Consider the following 19,957-nt stretch of genomic DNA (forward strand, 5'->3'; position numbering starts at 1 on the left):
ACCTACGAGTCGGTGCTCTGCGAAACTACTCATGGGGGAGACGATGGGGAAGGAGAAGGGAAAGTCAGGAAAGGGTTCTGGGACCAAAGAGTGCCTGACCTGTAAGGTACTGGACCTACGGGATTTGGCGGGATGAAGAGGGAGGCCGGGGAGAGGGGCGCAGAAGGGAACACTCCCGTGAAACGAGCACCCCTCGCAAAGCTTCAGGTAGGAACACAGGTGGCACGTTCGGGGGTGGGGTGAGGACTCCTAAGACTTCCGGCACGGTGGCTGGCTGAGGACGTGGCACAAGACGAGGCTGGGAAGGAGACAGAGCAACCTGCCACGACAACGAGTCTCCTGGTGCCTGCTGAGACCACGACCTTTACCTGTAATCTACAGGGGACTGGCACGCTCCTGACTGAGTCTGGGAAAGAGAAGGCCAGATCCTAAAGAAGAAATTGGGACTCAGCATGCCATTTCAGCCCGGAAAGTAAGGTCATTCTCTTACGTGGTTCTGGGAAGAGGTCACAGGCCGGGTCACTCACTGCTCGGCATCAGCACCGAGCAAATCCCTGCCCACAAACCCAGCAAACTCTCAAGCCCGTGGGAACTGGATGCGTGTCTCTGAGAGCTCTGTGTCACCAGCTACCGGGAGCCCGAGTCCAGATAAATAGGCCTTTTCCAAATCTATTAGGCTAAAACAATCAGAGATGTGGTGGAATAAGGCCCACAAAACTCCCATGATCCTCGTTCACCCTGGAGCAGAAAGGAAAACGGCCCTGGGGATGTCAACCTCCCCCAGATTTCAAGGATAAGAGGATCGAGAGGGCTGGCACTCGGCCCTCTCACAATAATACAAGTTATCTGTTTAAGGGAGGTGCTCCCAGCCAACATCTCAGAACCCGTGCACAGCTGTACGTCCACCCACCCTCGTTGTTCCCCTTATATGTGCTTTCACGCGTGCTTCACGTCACCATCCGTAGTGCTTCTTTTCCTTTTTTACGGGACTTTCTACCCACTTCACATCGTCCCCCCTTCACCAGTGGCCAACCCCCAGTAGGATCTATCATATTCTCCCCCTGCTTTAACACACCACACACATAGATCATTCTTTGTTGTCCTTGTTTTTTAAATTCTTTTTAATGTTTACTTATTTTTGAGAGAGAGAGAGAGAGAGAGAGAGAGAGCGAGAGCGCGCGCGCATGAGCAGGGGAGGGGCAGAGAGAGAGGGAGACACAGAATCTGAAGCAGGCTCCAGGCTCTGAGCTGTCAGCACAGGGCTTGATGCAAGGCTCCAGCTCACAAACTGTGAGATCATGACCTGAGACGAAGTCGGACGCTTAACCGAGGGAGCCACCCAGGCGCCCCCATTCTCTGTTTTATAGAAACAAATTTTTCTTCGTATTTTTCTCGCAAAACAATACATTGTGGGATGCTTCACATGTCCCCTGGGTTTGACACTAAAGCAGTATTTGTCCGCCCCACACAGTGATTCATAATACGGAGGCTCCGTATTTTTTCAGCCATTCGCCTACAGATAGGTATTCCTTTGTTTCCGCACACATTACGTAATAAACGTCCATAATGTATCATAACAAAGATACCTTTATCTTTTATTTCTGTGGGAAGGATTCCCAGAAATAGGGTTGCAGGGTAAAAAGATACATGTTAAATTTTAAAAGATGTTTGCTCAGTGGTTTCCAAAAAAGTTTCCAATCATTTACCTTTCCCTTCATGAAGGACAACAGTAATCTTGTCCCTGCTTCCCCAGCAGCACTGGGTGTTACATTTAATATCCTCCAGGCTAAAAACTTAAAGATATTAATTCTTACCTAAAAGAAAACTTACATTTCCCTGACTACCAACACGTGTCAGCGTGTTTTTATATATTTGTTGGACATCTGGGTTTGCAATTCTGTGAACGGTCTAGTCAGGCCCTTTGTCCATTTTCTACTTGTGGTTTATCCACTTTTTAAGAGTATAGCAGATACCAACTCTGTCTTTAATCCGGATGCACTCTGTCTCCTGGCTTTCTTTATGGTTTCTCTTGTCATACAAAAGCGCCTAAGTTTTCTATGGTCAAGAAGAGCTTTGAGTGCCCAATTATTGTTATCAAAGTTTTTAGGAATTTCGTGCAGGAATCTTACAGTTTCACTTTCCACATGTAAGTCTTAACGTATCTGGAATTTATTTATCTATGTGGTATAAGATAGGCATCCAATTTTATTTTATTTTTTCCAAATAAAGAGCCAGTTGTCAGAACACAATTAATCCAAACTCTTCCTAAAATAGCACCTTTGACGTTTATTTAATTCTCACATATTGTAGATCTGGAATCCCAAACTGGAATTTTCTTCTGGATTCTCTAACTTATTGGTGCAGTTTCATGTAAGGATCATATTGATTTGGTTACAACAGGTTTATAGTATTGTCTGAAGTTTAAAAAAAAATTTTTTTTTAATGTTTATTTATTCTTTGAGAGAGACAGAGACAGAGAGACAGAGAGTGAGAGGGGGAGGGGCAGAGAGAGAGGGAGACACAGAATCCGAAGCAGGCTCCAGGCTCTGAGCTGTCAGTACAGAGCCTGATGCGGGGCTTGAACTCAGGAGCCGTGAGATCATGACCTGAGCCAAAGTCGGTCACTCAACCAACTGAGCCAATACTGTCTGATGTTTAGTGACAAGAAGTTGACCCTTGTGATTCTTTTTTTGTACTCTGCATATTTGTTCTCAAGTACTTGTTAATTTCACTTATACTTCGATATCATTTTGAGCAACTCCCCCCCCCCCCCCCCGCCCCAATCACTGGGATTCTATTTGGAATACACGTATTTATATATCAATTTAGAGGAGTTTGTTTTTTTTTTTTATGATACTGTCTTCTCATACAAGAGAATAATATCCCTTGCTAGCTGTTCTCCTCTATTTTGTATACTTCAGTAAGGTTTTGGATTTCTTTTTCTATTTGGTACCATAAAAATTACTCCTATACAATGTATATGAAAGGAATTACTACTCCTTTGCATTTCTAAGTCTCCTTGCTAGAGTTAAAAAAGCTATCGATTGTTAGGATAGAAAGAAGTTATTGGTTATGGATCTAGTCACCTTATGAATTCTCTTATAATTCTAGGATTTATTGATATGTTTGGGGTTTTATAGATATACAGCCATATGTGAACACATTTAAAAGGCCACTTTTTGTGTGCATATTTGTATAAGCACAGAAGTCATTTTTTTTCTAGTAATAGTTTTTAAATTTTCTTGGCAATTGCTGAAAATTCCAAAACCAGTGCTGAATTATATAGTGATTTCAGGCATCCCTGACTAATTTCTTATTTAAAATGAAATAGTTTAAGAATTTTACCATTTATGGTAATAGCTACTGTTTTTTTTTTTAATAAATAGTCTGGATTATAGTTAATTGGCTTCTTTTCTTTCCCATTTTACTTAAGAGTCCTTATTTGGGGAATGGCAGCTGACTTGCCTCAAATACTTTCTCAGCATCTGCTGATGGGATCATGTTTTTCTTTTTTCTTTTGTTGATATTTAGAAAGATTTAAAAATTTTGAACCTCCTGTATTCCTGAAATAAATCCTACTTGGTCAAATATTTTACTCTTTTGATACACTCTTGAACTCTATTTGCCGACAATTTATTTAGAATTTTTATATTTCTGTTTACAAATGAGGCTGGCCCATAGTTTTTTTCCTTCAAATTATGCTGGCTTGAGAAGATTAAATAAGATAATTTTCCAAACAGTTCAAAGCACATTAAGAGTTACCTCAATAAAATAAGAGATGAAATCTAGCTGAAATCCATCTGATCATGGTGGTTCTTGTCACTATAAAATAAAATGATGTAGAAATTTGACTATAGATATGATGGGAATCCAATGGATGGCATTCATTCATTATTTGGAGAGATTTAAGAGTTTCAGGTCAGTTTTTATGCTATTTAATCTGCTATGATAAACCATGACTCGCTACTTTAGCTGGCCTGGGGAATCAAATCTAAAGAGCATGTACAGAAGAAGAAAAAGTAAGACAGAAATGCTGTTTGGAGAAAATGGAAAGAGGAAATCCAGCCCCACATAGGGGTCACTAGTGAACGTCTCAGACGTCCCAAACTGTCCCAAACTCAGAGACCCTTGTACTGGGTCTCTGTGCACTGAGGCAGGAGTGGGAAAAAACTGCTAACTAGGACATTATTGGAACAACAATGGTAAAACTGGAATATGAACAAATAAGGATCAGAGAATAGTACCATATCCATTCTAAATTTTAGATTTTGATCATTATACTGTGGTGATATAAGAGAATGGTCTTAGCAACTGTGTTCCAAAGCATTAAGCAGTAAGGAGCCTGATGTCTTATTTTCAACTGGTTCAAAAATAATTGTGTTGGTGTGTGTGTATGCATGAGGGCCTGTGGGGGTGGGTGCGTGCGTGCACATGCGTGCTTGTGGGTGTGTGCATGCGTGCCCTTGGTGGGCGTTTGCACCTATGCACGCGTAAGGAGAGAGCAATGCAAATGAGGGCAAAATGGTAATAATCGATGAATGTGAATACAGGAGTTCTTTGTACTCTTTTGGCAATATTTCTCTTAGTTTCTTTTTTTTTTTTAATTTTTTTTTTAACGTTTATTTATTTTTGAGACAGAGACAGAGCATGAATGGGGGAGGGACAGAGAGAGAGGGGGAGACACAGAATCGGAAGCAGGCTCCAGGCTCTGAGCCATCAGCCCAGAGCCCAACGTGGGGCTCGAACTCACGGACCGCGAGATCGTGACCTGAGCTGAAGTCGGATGCTTAACCGACTGAGCCACCCAGGCGCCCCTATTTCTCTTAGTTTCAATTTATTTCAAACAAAAATTACCAGAACAGGGGTGCCTGGGTAGCTCAGTTGGTTGGGCGTCCGACTTTGGCTCAGGTCATGGTCTCACGGCTTGTGAGTTTGAGCCCCGTGTCAGGCTCTGTGCTGACAGCTGGGAGCCTGGAGCCTGCTTTGGATTCTGTGTCTCCCTCTCTCTCTGCCCCTCCCCCACTAGCGCTCTGTCTCTCTCTCTCTCTCTCAAAAATAAACATTAAAAAAAATTTTTTTTTTTAAATTTACCAAAATAATTTCTATGGGGACAAACTTCCATGTTCTCAAAAGGTTTGGCCCTTCCAGCATGACTGACTTCTGGGGGCCAGAACCCCTCTGACTTCACAGATCCTTGACTGTCCCAGCTCTGCACGGTGGCTCCCTCCAACACCTGTGCTGTGGTCTTAGTGACAGACGTGCAGGGCCATTTTACCTTGAAATTTACTTCTCTAGTGCAATATCCTCTTTTCTATAGTCTGGGGGACACAGAGAGCACACAACACATCCCCAGCCCTAGGGATCAAAGGTCACCATGGGTCGTAACCTTTCATACGCACAACCATCCTTAAAAAAGTGTGTTCAAACTTCTCTGAGAAGCTCTGATGGGGCTCAGGCGTCTGCATCTTCACACAAATCCTGGTTAAGTGGTGTGAGGACCGCATTCTGACCGACACTGTCCAAGCCTATCAGCATCTTATGCATAGCAGGCCCTCAACGCAAGTTTGTTGGATTGGTGTGAATTGTCCACGGCTGCACACAGCTAAGTAAAGGATCCAGCTCTCAGGCCTGAACACAAAAGGGGGGCTGACCTCCATGCATCATCCAACCAGGCGACACTACACCAGTCCTTAGCTCTCAGGCAGAGCCTCACGGGTCTCAGCTTCCTATTTATAAATCCGTATGCGGGCATGGATGTGGCCCCTTCCAGCACTAAATCATTATGGAGCAGAGACTAATTTTCATCTGCCCCAAACAGTTTTAGGTCCTGCAAAGTTAGCAATCCGTCCGAGGGGAGGTCCTCGAGCCGCTATCCATGTGGTAGGTGAGTTAGAACAGCTGTTCCAGCACAGGTGAGAAACGGGCACTGATTCGGCCCCACTCTCCCCACCTGTCACCTTTGCCTTTTGAGCCTACGTATTCGCGATAAATGTGCCAGCATACTTAGCAGCTAGCAGCACACCGACTAACTCACCAACACTGTGTAAACCCAAGATCAGATCTGAACTCAGGCCCAGTGGCAGCTTAGTCTACCCATTTGACCCTCTTATCCCGTCAAGCTACACAGGGCTGGGGCAACCTATCTTATGCAGCATTTTATACCTGGCCCCTAGCATGGTTGCTACTGAAAAAGAAGAAGAAGAAAAAAAAAAAAGATTGTGTGAGCCGATGACTAGAACATCCAGCCAAAAACGTATATACAAGGTATAAATATTTATAGCCCCACAATGTACACTGTATGTCTGGTAAGTTCCATCTATAGCTTCCTATGATGGCTGTTTCTGACTATACACTCCCACAGGGCAGGCGATGCCAGAGTTAGCGTCCAAAAGAAGTGGGAAAGCGCAACTCGCAATGTTGTGTACTGGGGTCTCTAGAGCACCAGGCTACAGCACCCTGGTTCTTCCTGCCAGAAAAACAAACAGCTAAGTAGCTATACTTCGCCATTTTGGCTTATGGTTTCTATTTCTTTCTAGCTTTTGAATCCACTATAGGGAAGTAATGAAAAAAGAACTCTAAAATCATGAAAAATACCAAACAAGCTGATTATCATTCACCATGGGAGCTGGAAGTCAGCGTTCACGACTGCAGCACTAGCTGTGGAAGACAACATTCTCCCACAAGGACAGATACTCTTCTAAGAAGGACGAATGGACACCGGGTTACATACTCTACATGCATTATCTATGTTTAAGAATTCAGAAATAAAATTACGAAGCGGAACAGGCTTAGATGTAGCTCAGAAATTTTTACTTGAGCTAAAAACATGGAAATGTTGTGCAGGCATTCAGTCAGGAGGTAACAAGGGTCTATTATCAAGATATATGGGTTAATAATTTCATGGGGTTATTCAAGAATGATCTGCTATGATTGAAACCATGTGTGGAGAGCTTGGGCTTCTGCGGGATGTGTCGCAGCAACAAAGGCTCTAAAGATGTATTTGTGCTGCCCGCTATGTATACAGATGATTGACTTAGATACACTTCCCAGACGTAAACAGTAAAGGAATGTCACTGAAGTTTCGCATGCTATCAGATAGAGACAGGGAATGCTTACCACATTGTACAAGCCGATGCACCAGCGTTCAAATAAAATCTGCCCAGAAAATCCATTAACAAAGGCGAACCAAAGCTGAAAGAGAAGAAAGTTCAAGAAGTTTTATATCAATATTGACCTAAATGTTTCCATTCACTGAAGAAGGAGTGGGGGGAATGTGGACCACCAGCTGGACACAGCTGCTGAGGGATAAGGAGCCACAGGACGTGGCGGTCGTTCTTCCATAAAAAGCAAGTTCCCGATATTACGGATACCGGTATTTTAAGGAAAATTTATATTTAACGCATACATCAATTTTAAGAGGTAATATGTACATCTTTACAGAAATGCAACTTATATTTCATTTACATCGACTATGTTTCGTGGCAACGCTTTCTCATTGACTGGAAGAGTCTCAGAGTTCGTGTTCTTTTTCCCCATGGAGTTGATTTGATAAAGGCGATTTATCTTTGTAGGACTTTCAAACAGATAAAAACCATAAATAAAAAAAACAACAAAAACTCCTCTGTTGGTCACTTACGTTCTTAGCTCATAAAATAGCGACCCTCCTCAATCAAACGTCCACCACCTCAGCAAAGGTCAAAACACAGTAATACAAAAGGAACATGCTCAAATCATCTTCTTAACATGGGTGTATAAATAAATAAAATGTAGGCGATTATTTATGTCTTCAAGTAGACTATAATTCTAATTGATTAAGCACGACTGACATAAAAACAACTGCAGAGCAAAATACCCGGGGATAAAAATACGTTAGAGAAGGAGCCATCAGACGGGCATAACCAGGAGAAGCTATGGAGCAATGAGAGTGCAACAGAAAAGGGGTGAGCCATCGCGAGGATGGACAAAACCCTGATTTAGAAGGGAGAGAATATGGAAGAACGGAATACAACATGCTGCTGTTTCAAAAGTCATCTAAATTTATGGGATACAACAGGATTCCAGTGATCCGGGGCTAGACTTTAAAGCATCCCACGGGAATCACGGAATTCACCTTAGTGGTATAAAATCATGACAGACTGAATCCATTACTATGGGAGAAATACACGGGCAACACAGAACAGCTACCTCATGATAATAAGAGTTGAGACCAACTCTGCTACGCAAATTTTGCCGAGTCTGATTTTTCAAAATCAGCTTCTTGAGAGAGGAACCGTTGCCTACGTTGCACAACTGTACAGAATCCGATAGCTAGCACAAAGGATTCGCCGAGTCCCAACAGGGTCGAATGAAATACACCTCAATTCAATTGCCAGATGAAGTGTTCTTAAGCATAGCTTTGATTATCTCATCCCCTAGTTCAAACAACTACTAGGGATCCCTCCTAAACCTGAGATAAGCTTGCTGACCTTGCGGACCCTCAAAAGTCCTCCCACACGCTTACTCACTCTTAAACCCAACTGTCTCCCAAGAGGCCCCCATGAGGCCCGGCTGTTCTCTGTCAAGAAACACTGACACTCCTAATATCACTGGAAACAGCAAAAGTAATTGAAAATAGCAAATGGCTATTTTCTTTTTTTTTAATGTTTACTTATTTATTTTGGGGAGGGAAGGGAAGAGAGAGAGGGAGAGGGAGAGAGAGAATCCCAAGCAGGCTCCGTGCTATCAGCACAGAGCCTGATGCGGGTCTTGATCTCAGGAACTGTGAGATCATGACCTGAGCTGAAATCAAGAGTCAGACGCTTAACTGATTGAGCCACCCAGGCACCCCAGAATCAGCTATTTTCAATGAAACTATAGGAGAGCCTTTATTAAAACTACACATGACACAGCATAGAAATAATACAAGATAGGCTCAAATAAGGGGGACTGCCAACAGCAGAGTAATATACCTACAGAGTAAAAAATTTTCCAGGAAACAGGGCAACAATCCAAGAAATCGCTGACCAACTCTCATTTAAAGGGTGAAATCTAGGGGCACCTGGGTGGCTCGGTTGGTTAAGCATCCGACTTCAACTCAGGTCATGATCTCACAGTTCATGGGTTCGAGCCCCGCATCAGGCTCTATGCTGACAGCTCAGAGCCTGGAGCCTGCTTCGGATTCTGTGTCTCCCTCGCTCTCTGCCCCTCCCCCACTCACGCTCTGTCTCTCTTGCTCTCAGAAATAAATAAAACATTAAAAGAAAACGTTCAAGGGAGAAATCTAGAGGCAGGGACAAGTCACGGCTGAGGTCCCTTGTCCCATTCACCACAGCAAGCAAACTGAGGTTGAAGGACAATGTACACACATATGCCGTTTCCCCCCCAAGAAGCAAGCGAGGGGGATGGCAGGGTAAAGTTGGGAGCAGAAATGGCTGACAACTTGGCAGACAGTGATGGAGGGAACCTGAAAAGAAATAAATGCAAATTCGTCCAACAGAAAACCCGTAACATGCAGACATTCACTGTGAGACACATCGCCCTCCAACGCGCCCAAGAAGAAGAGACGGGGGGAGAGAGGGGCTTACTGATGCAAAATGACAGCTGACCAATGTAGGTGAGGCAGAACCTTTGATGAGCAAGCACTCTGAGACAATTTTGCAGCCCCTGCCCCCTAGATATGCTCACAAAATAATAAGGAAAACATAGGTTTATGAAAGAATATGTATATGTTATGTATGACATCGCATATTACATATAATTGTGTATAACTATATACATATAAAATATATAATGTCATACATTATACATGACATGAATATGAAATAATCTTTACTGAAAAAACCAGGTCACAGGGCAGAAGAATATCTTGAATGTTCTTGACAGGCATAAAAGAGCTACGGAAAATGTGACTTTTCATTGAAACAAGAGCTAAAGTAAGATGTATAAGCTATCAAAGGAGGAAACAAGTAAGACAAAGTCAATGTTGCAGGTTAAAGGCACTTTATAAAGGGGGAGGCACCCAGAACTCAAAGTGCCCACAGCGCACCTAGGGATGGCGGTGGGGAGGGCTTGGGAGAACAAATGTCAAAGCACAAAAGGTTAACATTCATTGTAAGAGCTGACAATCTCTCAAAGATAACCGGAAAACTCCAAAAGGGTGTACCTTAAAAAAACATAAAGGAACAAGTAGGATAGAAAACAAAATGTTCGAAGATATAATGAAAGAAAAATTCTGAAATATTCCAATACCTTGCTCAGCCAACAGACTGAGCACCATTTGTCTCCAGGAAACAAAACCACAGATAAAGAAAGATCAACAGCTACCCACATTCTGATATGTCAATTAATGGGTTAAAATTTTGAAAGATCAATTCTTATTATATTTTGGTGGAAAAAGCAGTTAACCTACAAGGGGAAGGATCATTCCTCTCCAGCAGTAGACAATACCAGAGGCCAGTGGGAATGCTGACACGTCCTTAGCAAAACAAAGCATGACAAGAATCTTAGGCAAAGACAGAAACAAAGGAAACGTTAAGAGCCCAAAACAGGATGAAAACGCGATGACGGAAGTAATACTAAGTGTGTCTATTGTATTAATAATACAAAAAAATTTTAATGCCTGGTGGATTAAAAAAAATTAAAATATGTGCTGTGTACAGAGTAACATGTGAAAGAGATACTATTTGAATAATCACAAATTCACAACCCTGACTTCCAAAGCCCTACAGACCAGGTAGGTCTTTGCCTGCTATCCTGACAGCATGGCTTCTCCTTGGTTCTTTGCAAGCACCAAGTACGAATCTAGTTTTAGTGTTTTGCACCCAAATATGAGGTAATTTTGTTCACAGCATGATATACTATTTAGAAAAAAATTATGCGGTATTTTGCTCTCACTCTGTATACTCAAGTTAATTACGGATGGCCTATTTCAACATAAAAAACCAAATTCAAAGAATTAAGAGAAAACAGGGGGGAAAAAGTGCTTTCGTATGTGAAACTCTCTGGAGACCTTAAACTCAGAAATTGTACAAAAGGAGGGCTAAATTTGAAACAATTAATTTCTATAGAAAAAATATTAATAAACTTGAAAGAAAAGGAATAACTAGTTCAAACATTTTTGTAACATCTATGAAGACAAAGGACTAATTTCCTTAATACATAAAGAGTTCCTACAAATGGGAAAGAAAATGCCCAATAAGCTGTTAGGAAAATAGGCAAAGAACAGATACAATGTGATCACAGTGGACAAAAAACAACTTATAAATACAGGAAATCTCACTTTTTATGATACAAACACAGGGATATCATGCGCAAAGATTTCAAAGTTTGATAATGTGGGGAAATAGCTACCCTCATAGCCAGATGCTAACGTAGAGAGCACTGTCCATAAATACATTTAATGTACTTTTCCTCTGATCTAGGGGTTCCATTTTTAGGGATATACTCTGGATTGTATCTTATATCTGTAATCACATAGTATTCAACATGAAAATACAAGCAGGTTTACTGTGGTATTCGGAAGGATAAAAAAGTTAGAACCTACATTGTGCACTGACAGCTAAATGAATTATGGTTCATCTGTAACAATGCGACACTGTGCAGACATTAGAAAGAGTAATGTGAGGGGTGCCTGGGTGGCTCAGTCAGTTGAGCATCCAACTTCAGCTCAGGTCATGATCTCACAGTTCGTGAGTTCAAGCCCCACATTGGGTTCACTGCTGTCAGCGTAGAGCCCGCTTTGGAACCTCCAACCTGGTCTCTCTCTGCCCTCCCCCCCCTCCCCCCCCCCCCCGTAACTTGTGTGCATTCTGTCTCTCTCAAAAATAAAACGTTAAAAAAAGAGTGATACAAAACTGTAAGTGCTTTAATACCAAAGTCTCACGGATGTATTAAAATGAAAAATATCAAGGTATATGCTGAAAGGTCACGACAGCACAGAATAGACGGTACGGCACAGATTTTACACGGTAATTTTCTGGAGGTCACATAAGAAACTTAATATCCATTATCTTCTGGTAGTAGCAGTGTTCTTCAACAGGAGGTGTGGCGTCTCCTACCTCTTGTACCAGTCCCAACATTTTAAAAACGTGTTCATGTTTTATTTACATAACTATTTCAAGCGGTAATTCTCAGCTAGGGTTGATTTTTGTCTCGAAGGACACTGACAATCTCTGTAAGGGTTCTATTGGCATCTCGCGGGTAGAGGTGAAAGATTCGGCTAAATATCCTGCCGTGCCCAGGACGGCTCCCTACAACAAAGAATTACCTGGTCCAAAATGTCAACGGCGCCACTACTGGATGAAAAATACATTTATTAGGTCAAACTGATACAACTTAGAAATCTCGATGTAAACAGATGTTTATTAGAAGCAAAACAATGATACGTGACAGACTATGCGAAGCCATGCTTATATTCGTGTTGACGGGGTGTGGATGAAAAGAGCTTCACTTCTTTTTGAGGAACTCTCCCCTGGCCTTGAACCACAGGCGCTGTTCTCGAGAGGCCACCGCAGCACCGGATATGAACCCAGAACTTCACAAATGTAGATCCTTATGTCAGAAACCTAACTTTATAAATCACTAATGAGGAATTACCCTAAAGACTGAGAGTGAATTTCGTGTAACTAAGACACTCACGTTGCAGAAAATATACAATAAGGGGGAAAAATCCTGAGAAATCGACCTTCTCTTTCCTGGCATTAACCTTTGTTCCAAGCGATCCTGAACCATGTGAAAAATTGTAATCTTTACTTCAGACTAACGTCCTTGGTTAGTTGAATGTGGGGATATTCCCTTTAAACAGGGCTCCGATTCTGTCCAAGTTGGCACTGCTTGGCCACACGTCTCCTTAAAGATTTTTGCTATGTTTGTACTAATTTTTATCAGTTGCAGGTGGTGATGCAGTTTTGAAAAGTATAAACAAGCTCATTCTCAACATTTCCAATTCAATTTCAACCTTCATTCAAATGATCCATCATTAGACCATTGGACCTGTTTATTTCATTGGAAGTATTTGGTGGAGAAAAAAAAAAAAGTGAAACCAAAATAAACGAAACAAACAAACAAAAATCCATCCCCTAATCTCAAAACCCACGAGCCGGGTGTTCTCTTACGTGGTAAAGGCTCAAACCTGATTTCGTTTTGGCAAGAGTTCCAAAGGTGAAACGGAAAAAGTATGAGAACACACTGTGCTTTCAAATAATTTATACAAGCATACTTAGTTTTTGTTTCATTCGTTCATGAGACTGGTACACCGTGGTTCCCTGACACAGCACAAAATCAGACTTTCACGCCGGGCACCCGTACGCAAATGGTAAGTTCGTGTACAAAAAAAGCAAGCACCGCCCAGTTCCTAAACATCAATGCCAGTTTTGGTGGGACCACGAGCTCCAAGCTACCTGCACTCAACACACAGCCCTCAGTGCAAACAGATGGCCCGTCCCCCCTCCCATGTACAGCTCCCTGGACCACGGCTTGCTTAGAGCCACTACATTTCACTCTTCTGGATTAATGGGGAGCAAGATTCCTCCGCCTTTACGTTCTTGTTAACTAGGAATGTTACTAAATGAATACAGGCAAAGCACAGGGAGCCAGGCTCCGCCTGGCTGGCCTCAGACTTGGTAAGTTGGTGGGAACACCAGCCAAGCACTGTGCCTTGCCAAGCTCCTGGGGTTTTTGGTCCTCAAATGCAGCGCTGTTACGAGCAAACTGACTCAAACTTATTAAATGGCTTTTCCTTCTTGGAAAAAGATCCTTCTTTGCTTTAACTGCTGCTTCACTGCCAAAAACGCAGTAACCGTCTTGGCTAATTGCACAGACTCGCGTCTAGAGGTCCTGGCCGCGTTGCACGATCTCAGCGGGCCGGACCTGCTGCACTCAGGTTCTCAGCTAACAGCCGACATACTTAGAGGATTGCCTCACTTGGGAAAGGGGGGGACCTGTTCCTCGGTTTACCCTGTTCTTCCAAGACCCGTGGTAGAGGACTGACACGGGAAAAGTACCCGAGAGGGAATAATTAAATGAATCAGCCATATGGTTTGTTGCTGAAGTGGCAATGACATCATCATCTACCGGTCTGCACATCAGGTCTGAGCTGATTAAGTGGCATTAAAGATACCCTGTTTAAAAGTCAGAGTGTCACAATCTTTCTGGAATTTCATCTGGCAATGTGTATTAAGATAGAAAAACAAGCATAGACTTTGCCTAAAAATTCTATTTATTCTCATAAATAAAAGCACCTGTATGTAAAAACACTGCCTGGTTTGCAGTGTTGTTAATAGTGGAAAGCAAAAAGAAAACAAAGCAAAAGGCATAGGGAAGAAAAGCCCCTGAAGGTCTTTATTAGGCTGTGAATGTAGCAAATCTATAAAAGCACTTATCTTTTGAAATGTTACATCTATGGGCGTGTAAATGAAGGAATGTATGCCAAAGAAATAGATTGACAAAAGAAAAGGCAAAATAAATAGATGGGTCAGTAGACAGGTAGGTAGGTGGACAGGAAATCAAGGGGAAAAAAACCAGGGATGCTAGTGTAGAGCTAGAGTTATCAGAAATAATAATGGCAATAATAATAATAATAATGATAATAACAACCACAACAACAGTAGTAACAGGGGATGCCTACGTGGCTCAAACGGTGAAGAGTCCTTAACCGACTTAACTCATTAGGTTAAGCGACTCTTGATTTCGGCTCAGGCCACGATCTCACGGTTCATGCGTTCGAGCCCCACGTCAGGCTCGACACGCTGACAGTGCAGAGCAGCTTGGGATTCTCTCTTTCTCCCTCTCTCTCTGCCCCTCCCTTGCTCTCTCAAAATAAAGAAAACTTAAAAAAAAACAAACAAACAGTAGTAACAGCAAGATACTCCAAAAACTTTCCCGGCAAGTGTCTTCAGTCCAGTGAATTACGGGATCGAGTGGTCAGCATTAAATGGCAACTACTGTAATAAATGGGCAAGGCTTCAGCTCTCAAATCTTTGGAGAATGTTCTCTGGGTAGGTCCTGGACAGGTACAATGTTAGCGGCAAACACCACACACTTATACAACTTCAAAGGGCTTTTTAAGGCAAATAAACGAAAAGAAAGTTATGAAGTAATGTGTATAGGATCCAGTTAAAAAAAAATTTTTTTTTAAGTAGTCTCCACACCCAACGTAGGGCTTGACATCACAGCAGTGAGATCAAGAGTCACATGCTCTACTGACTAAGCCTGGGTATAAAATCCATTTTTTGGTAAAACCACGAGAAAGACGCCATACAATTACGCATGTTTGTACGAGCGCAAAGAAAGGTAGCCTAGCTAAACTGCTCCTATTGAACGCCTGGGCAGCAACGGAGGCAGAGGAGGGGAAATGATTTTTCTTTAGACATCTCTATTATTATTCCAACAAATCAGTGTTAAAGAATTACGTAGGAGGAAAGACCTTGTCATTCTCTATCACTGTCCCACGCTCATTTCTCCGTTGGCTTGTTATGTCCTGTAGCTTTTGTTGCGCTCTTGTCTGTCTACCACCCCGTCGATAAGACGTATGAAGCCAGAGAACTGCAGAGATCCCACTGGTTATTACATGCTCAGAATCTAGCACGGTGCAGGTACTCAATAAATGAATACGTGCAGAATATTAACATTTAACATGAAAGGGGAAAGGTCGCTGAGAGGGAGTACAGGACAGATCATGGAACTGACCAAACAGATTTCATCCTCATTGGAGCACTTAATTGCTACGGGTGCACAGGCAACTTTCTGAATCCCCTAGCTTCATTTTCTTTTAATAAACAAATGGAAAGAAAACCACACACTGCAGGATGGTCATTTGTGCCTGTTTCACAAACGAGGAAATCAGGGCACAGGGAAGATTAGAGATGTTATGGCTGATACCAAATAGGTAGCTGTTAACACTAGGCCCTATATAACAAGGTTGTTTGTTTGTTTTAATAGAGAGGGAGTGAGAGAGCGTAAACCGGGGAGACAGAGAGAGATGAAGAATCGTAAGAAGGCTCTCTGCTCAGCGTGGAGCCCAATGTGGGGCTCGATCCCACGATCCTGGGATCATGACCTGAGCTTAAATCAAGAGGCAGACGTTCAACCCACTGAGTCACCCAGGTGCCCCACAAGTGATTTTTTTTTTTTTGACATCGCAGTTAAGGCAATTCAGAATTGAATCAATGTTTATGGCTGCAAATTTACAACGCTGACGTTTGAAGATTGTAACATGAACAAACTGCTTCACATCCACAAGCACATAAGCAGACCAAAAACTTAAGGAAAAGACCCAAATCTTAAGCCTCTAATGCTATGTAAGGAAACTAAAGGATCCTGTTTACATTAGGGTGTAAAGTGTTTTTGAAAAACAGGCGGCAAAAAACTTCCCAATTTTGTATAACAAAATGCAGTCGCTCAGGCTTGAAACATTTTCCTGCAACATTGTGAGCTAAACTGTGGCAATCTTTTACTAATATAGTTCAAACCAAGCTAGTCGACAATCAAAGGCAAACTTCTCACCATTCATTATCCAAATTCTTTGAATAAAAAGACAACACAAATACTGATGTGACAATCTAAGTTATGTTTAAGGGAACTCGAGTTTCAAAAATATATGATAAAAATTATTCATGCAAATAAATGTAGCATATGATGTGCACAGAAACATTTCTTACTTTAACATTTTCTTTTCCATTAAAATCCTAAAATATTAAATCTTATAGCTCAAACATCACAAAAGTGAAGTCTAGTAAACACCTTTAAAGTTTCTTTAATTACTGATTTTCCAGGGCCACAACATTCTCCCTTTTTACAAAATTACATGCTTATCCAACAGAACATCAGGTAAATACAAAATCATGGTTCCTTCCCATAAAAGACCATAATACCGACCAGATGGTATATGCACAATTAAATTGATTTTTAATAAGGAATTCTTGGCACAATAGAATTTAATCACTCCAAATTATGTCAAGGACTACTTACATTTTTTTTTTTATATAGTTCAAGGCTTAAACTCTTCAGTCTAAATTCTGTACTACAGTGTTAGGGGACAAAACAGCTCTGGAGACCAGTAATGAAATAATGAGCCTTTCATCTGGAGGTCATTGGTTAGGATCTGGTATCGTTCATTAATGACACAGTTGTTTCCAAACTATGGCGTTGGAACAGCGGCAGGGGGCTTATTATGGAAGGGGTAGCAGAAATATGTAGAAGATCATTTCATTTATGGACAAAACCTACGGCAAATATTCAAAAACATGTGTTTTACAGCCAATAAAGTAATGTTCTTAACATATTGACGATAAGATTTAGTGCCTGGCTCCACAGACCCAGTCGTAAGAAGGCAGATTTGTGATGTTTTCCTCCATCCCTATCAGCCACCTGACGCCTGTAGCTCGAGCGAGGTGTGGCATTTGCTGATTTTCCTGTTCTGGGAAGTGGGGAAAAGGTCTGCCTTCTCTCTCAGAGGAGAATTATAAGGAAAGAATCACGTATGTTTTTAGAAGTTCAGTTACCGAACTATTTACTAAGATCCTGCTCCAAATTATGTTCTGTGCTATGCGTAGGAGTCACAAAGCCGGAGCACGTAACATCCTGGCCCTTAAAGAATTCGGTCTGGTTGAGGACAGGTTTGGCACGGATCAAAGGTATGGAGAAGTTCTTTGGGAACACAATAGATGCAGAGATGGGTTCTCTCTATGGGAAGAACCTTTTTTGGAAGGTGGTGGGTACTTGGGAGTATCAGATTCCATTAATCAAATCGGTGGGGGGAGAAAGGGTCTTACAGGTACATAATTGTAGCAGATGTGAATTTCCAGGTGGCTACAAAGAAAATGAAGTGAGAGGAGAGGGCTGGGTTCAGACTGCGAAGGACACTAGACAGGTGTTATTCAAATATGTGAACAGTTATGCATCTATTGCCTAAGTGTAGCTGCAAATCTGAAAAACTCTCTTAATATTTATTTATTTATTGTGGTAAAATATACATAACTTCATATTTACCACTTTAACCATTTTTAAGTGTAAAATTCAGTGGTATTAAGTACATTCACACTGTTGTAAAACCATCACCACCTTCTACCTCTAGAATTTCCCATCAACAATAACAGCTTATTTGCCCTCCCTCTTGCCTCTGGTAACTGTTCTTCTTTCAGTTTCTATAAATGTAACTATTCACGTTACTTCACGTAAGTGGAATCGTGCAGCATTTGTCCTTTTGTGTCTGCCTTGTCTCTGTCAACGTAATTTTTTCAAGACACGTTGTAGCGATGATCAGAATTGCATTCCTTTTTCAGGCCACGTACTATTTCATTGCACATAAATGCAGAATTTGGCTTAGCTGTTCATCCGTTGATGGATACTTGGGTTGCTTCCACCTTTTTTGGCTGCCGTAAATAACGTACCTATGAACCCCAGTATTCAAATATTTGTTTGAGTACTTGTTTTCAATTCTTTGGGGTATATTTCCAGAGGTAGAATTGCTGGATTATAAGGCAGTTCTATGTTTAATTTTTGAGGTTCCTCCATACTGTCTCCCACAGTGGCTGGACCCTTTTATTTTCCCACCTGTGAGGCACAAATGTTCAATTTCTCTATGTCTTCACCAGCACTTGCTATCTTCTCTTTCTTTTCTTTTCTTTTTTCTTTCTTTCTTTCTTTCTTTCTTTTTTAAATAAGTAGACATCCTAATGGATGTGAATTGGCATCTCATTGTGATTCTGAGTTGCATTTCCTTATGTTGAGCATCTTTTCATGTGCTTCTTGGCCATTTATATACTCTGGAAAAATGTCTATTCAAGTCCTTTAATAATTTTTGGATTAGGTTTTCTTCTTGTTTCTTCTTTCTTTCTTCTTGAGTTGTAGGAGTTCTTTATATATACTAGATATTGCTCCTTTGTCAGATACGTGATCTACAAATATTTTCTCCCATTCTGTGGGTTGCCTTTTCACTCTATTAACAGTATCTTTTGATGCACAAAAATTTTGATTTTGAGGAAGCCCAATTTATCTGTATTTTCTTTCGTTGTCTGTGCTTTTGGTGCCACATCTAAGAAATCACTGCCAAATCCAATGTCATGTTTTCCTTCTATGTTTTCTTCTATGAGTTTCATAGTTTTAGTTCTCATATTTAGCTCTTTGATCCACTTTGAGTTACACCTATATGGTGTAAGGTAAGGATCCAAATTTCTTTTGCATGTGGTTTTCCTTGCACCATTTGTTGAACAGATGGTCCTTCCCTTGTTGGAAGGTTTTGGCATCCTTGTCAAAAATCATTTGGCCATATATGTAAGGGTTTATTTCTGGGCTCTCTATTCCATTGCTCTATATATCTGTCTTTATGCTGCTACCACACTATTTTAATTATTGTAGCTTTGCAGCAAGGTATGAAATTAGGAAGTATGATTCCCCCAACTTTGTCCTCCCTTTTCAAGATCGCTGTGGCCACGTGAGGTCCCTTTAGATTCCACAGGAATTTTAGGATGAGTTTTCCTACTTCTGCAAAAAAATGTCATTGGGATTTTGATAGAGATTTCATTGACTCTGTAGATTGCTTTGGTCTCAATACATTTTTAAGGTCGTGTAAATTTTCTAATGACAAGGACAAGTAGTTGCAAAGGATATAATTTCTGGCATATGTAAAGATTGGCATTTTACATTAAATGTAATCTTTTTTAACCTACTCAATGGATTCTAAGTACCACAAGTGGATGCCCATTACAATCCACTTTAAGAAATCTACAAATACTTTTTTAATAGTCACAAAGTTTACATCACTCTTGTTGTCTTGAACTTGTTTTCCATTCCACTTGACTCAGATACGATTTAACCCAAATTTAATGTATTTTTGTTTTAAAGTCTTATATTGATCACCCTATCACACTGCACAAGAATAGAAATTACAATGAATTTTCCTTTAATTTTCTGCGGCTATATAGCTATAAGTGCTAAAGAGTTCGTGATTTAGTTTTCATCACGATTACTAGCGGTATATAAT

At 41.2% G+C, this 19,957-nt stretch overlaps 1 protein-coding gene across 12 annotated transcripts in view; it reads right to left on the reverse strand.

The window, feature by feature from the left end:
• Positions 1-19,957, reverse strand: part of LOC109266145 (phospholipid-transporting ATPase IB) — a 635,626-nt gene that overhangs the window by 197,201 nt on the left and 418,468 nt on the right. For all 12 annotated transcript variants that reach the window (XM_053900789.1, XM_053900782.1, XM_053900822.1 and 9 more), the window contains one exon: positions 7,117-7,191. In XM_053900789.1, coding sequence (XP_053756764.1) covers positions 7,117-7,191 — 75 coding nt within the window. The remainder of the gene's footprint in view (positions 1-7,116; positions 7,192-19,957) is intronic.

This window comes from Panthera pardus, unplaced genomic scaffold, assembly GCF_024362965.1.
Source record: "Panthera pardus isolate Hobbes unplaced genomic scaffold, ASM2436296v1 HiC_scaffold_1, whole genome shotgun sequence".
Classification (NCBI taxonomy): domain Eukaryota; kingdom Metazoa; phylum Chordata; class Mammalia; order Carnivora; family Felidae; genus Panthera; species Panthera pardus.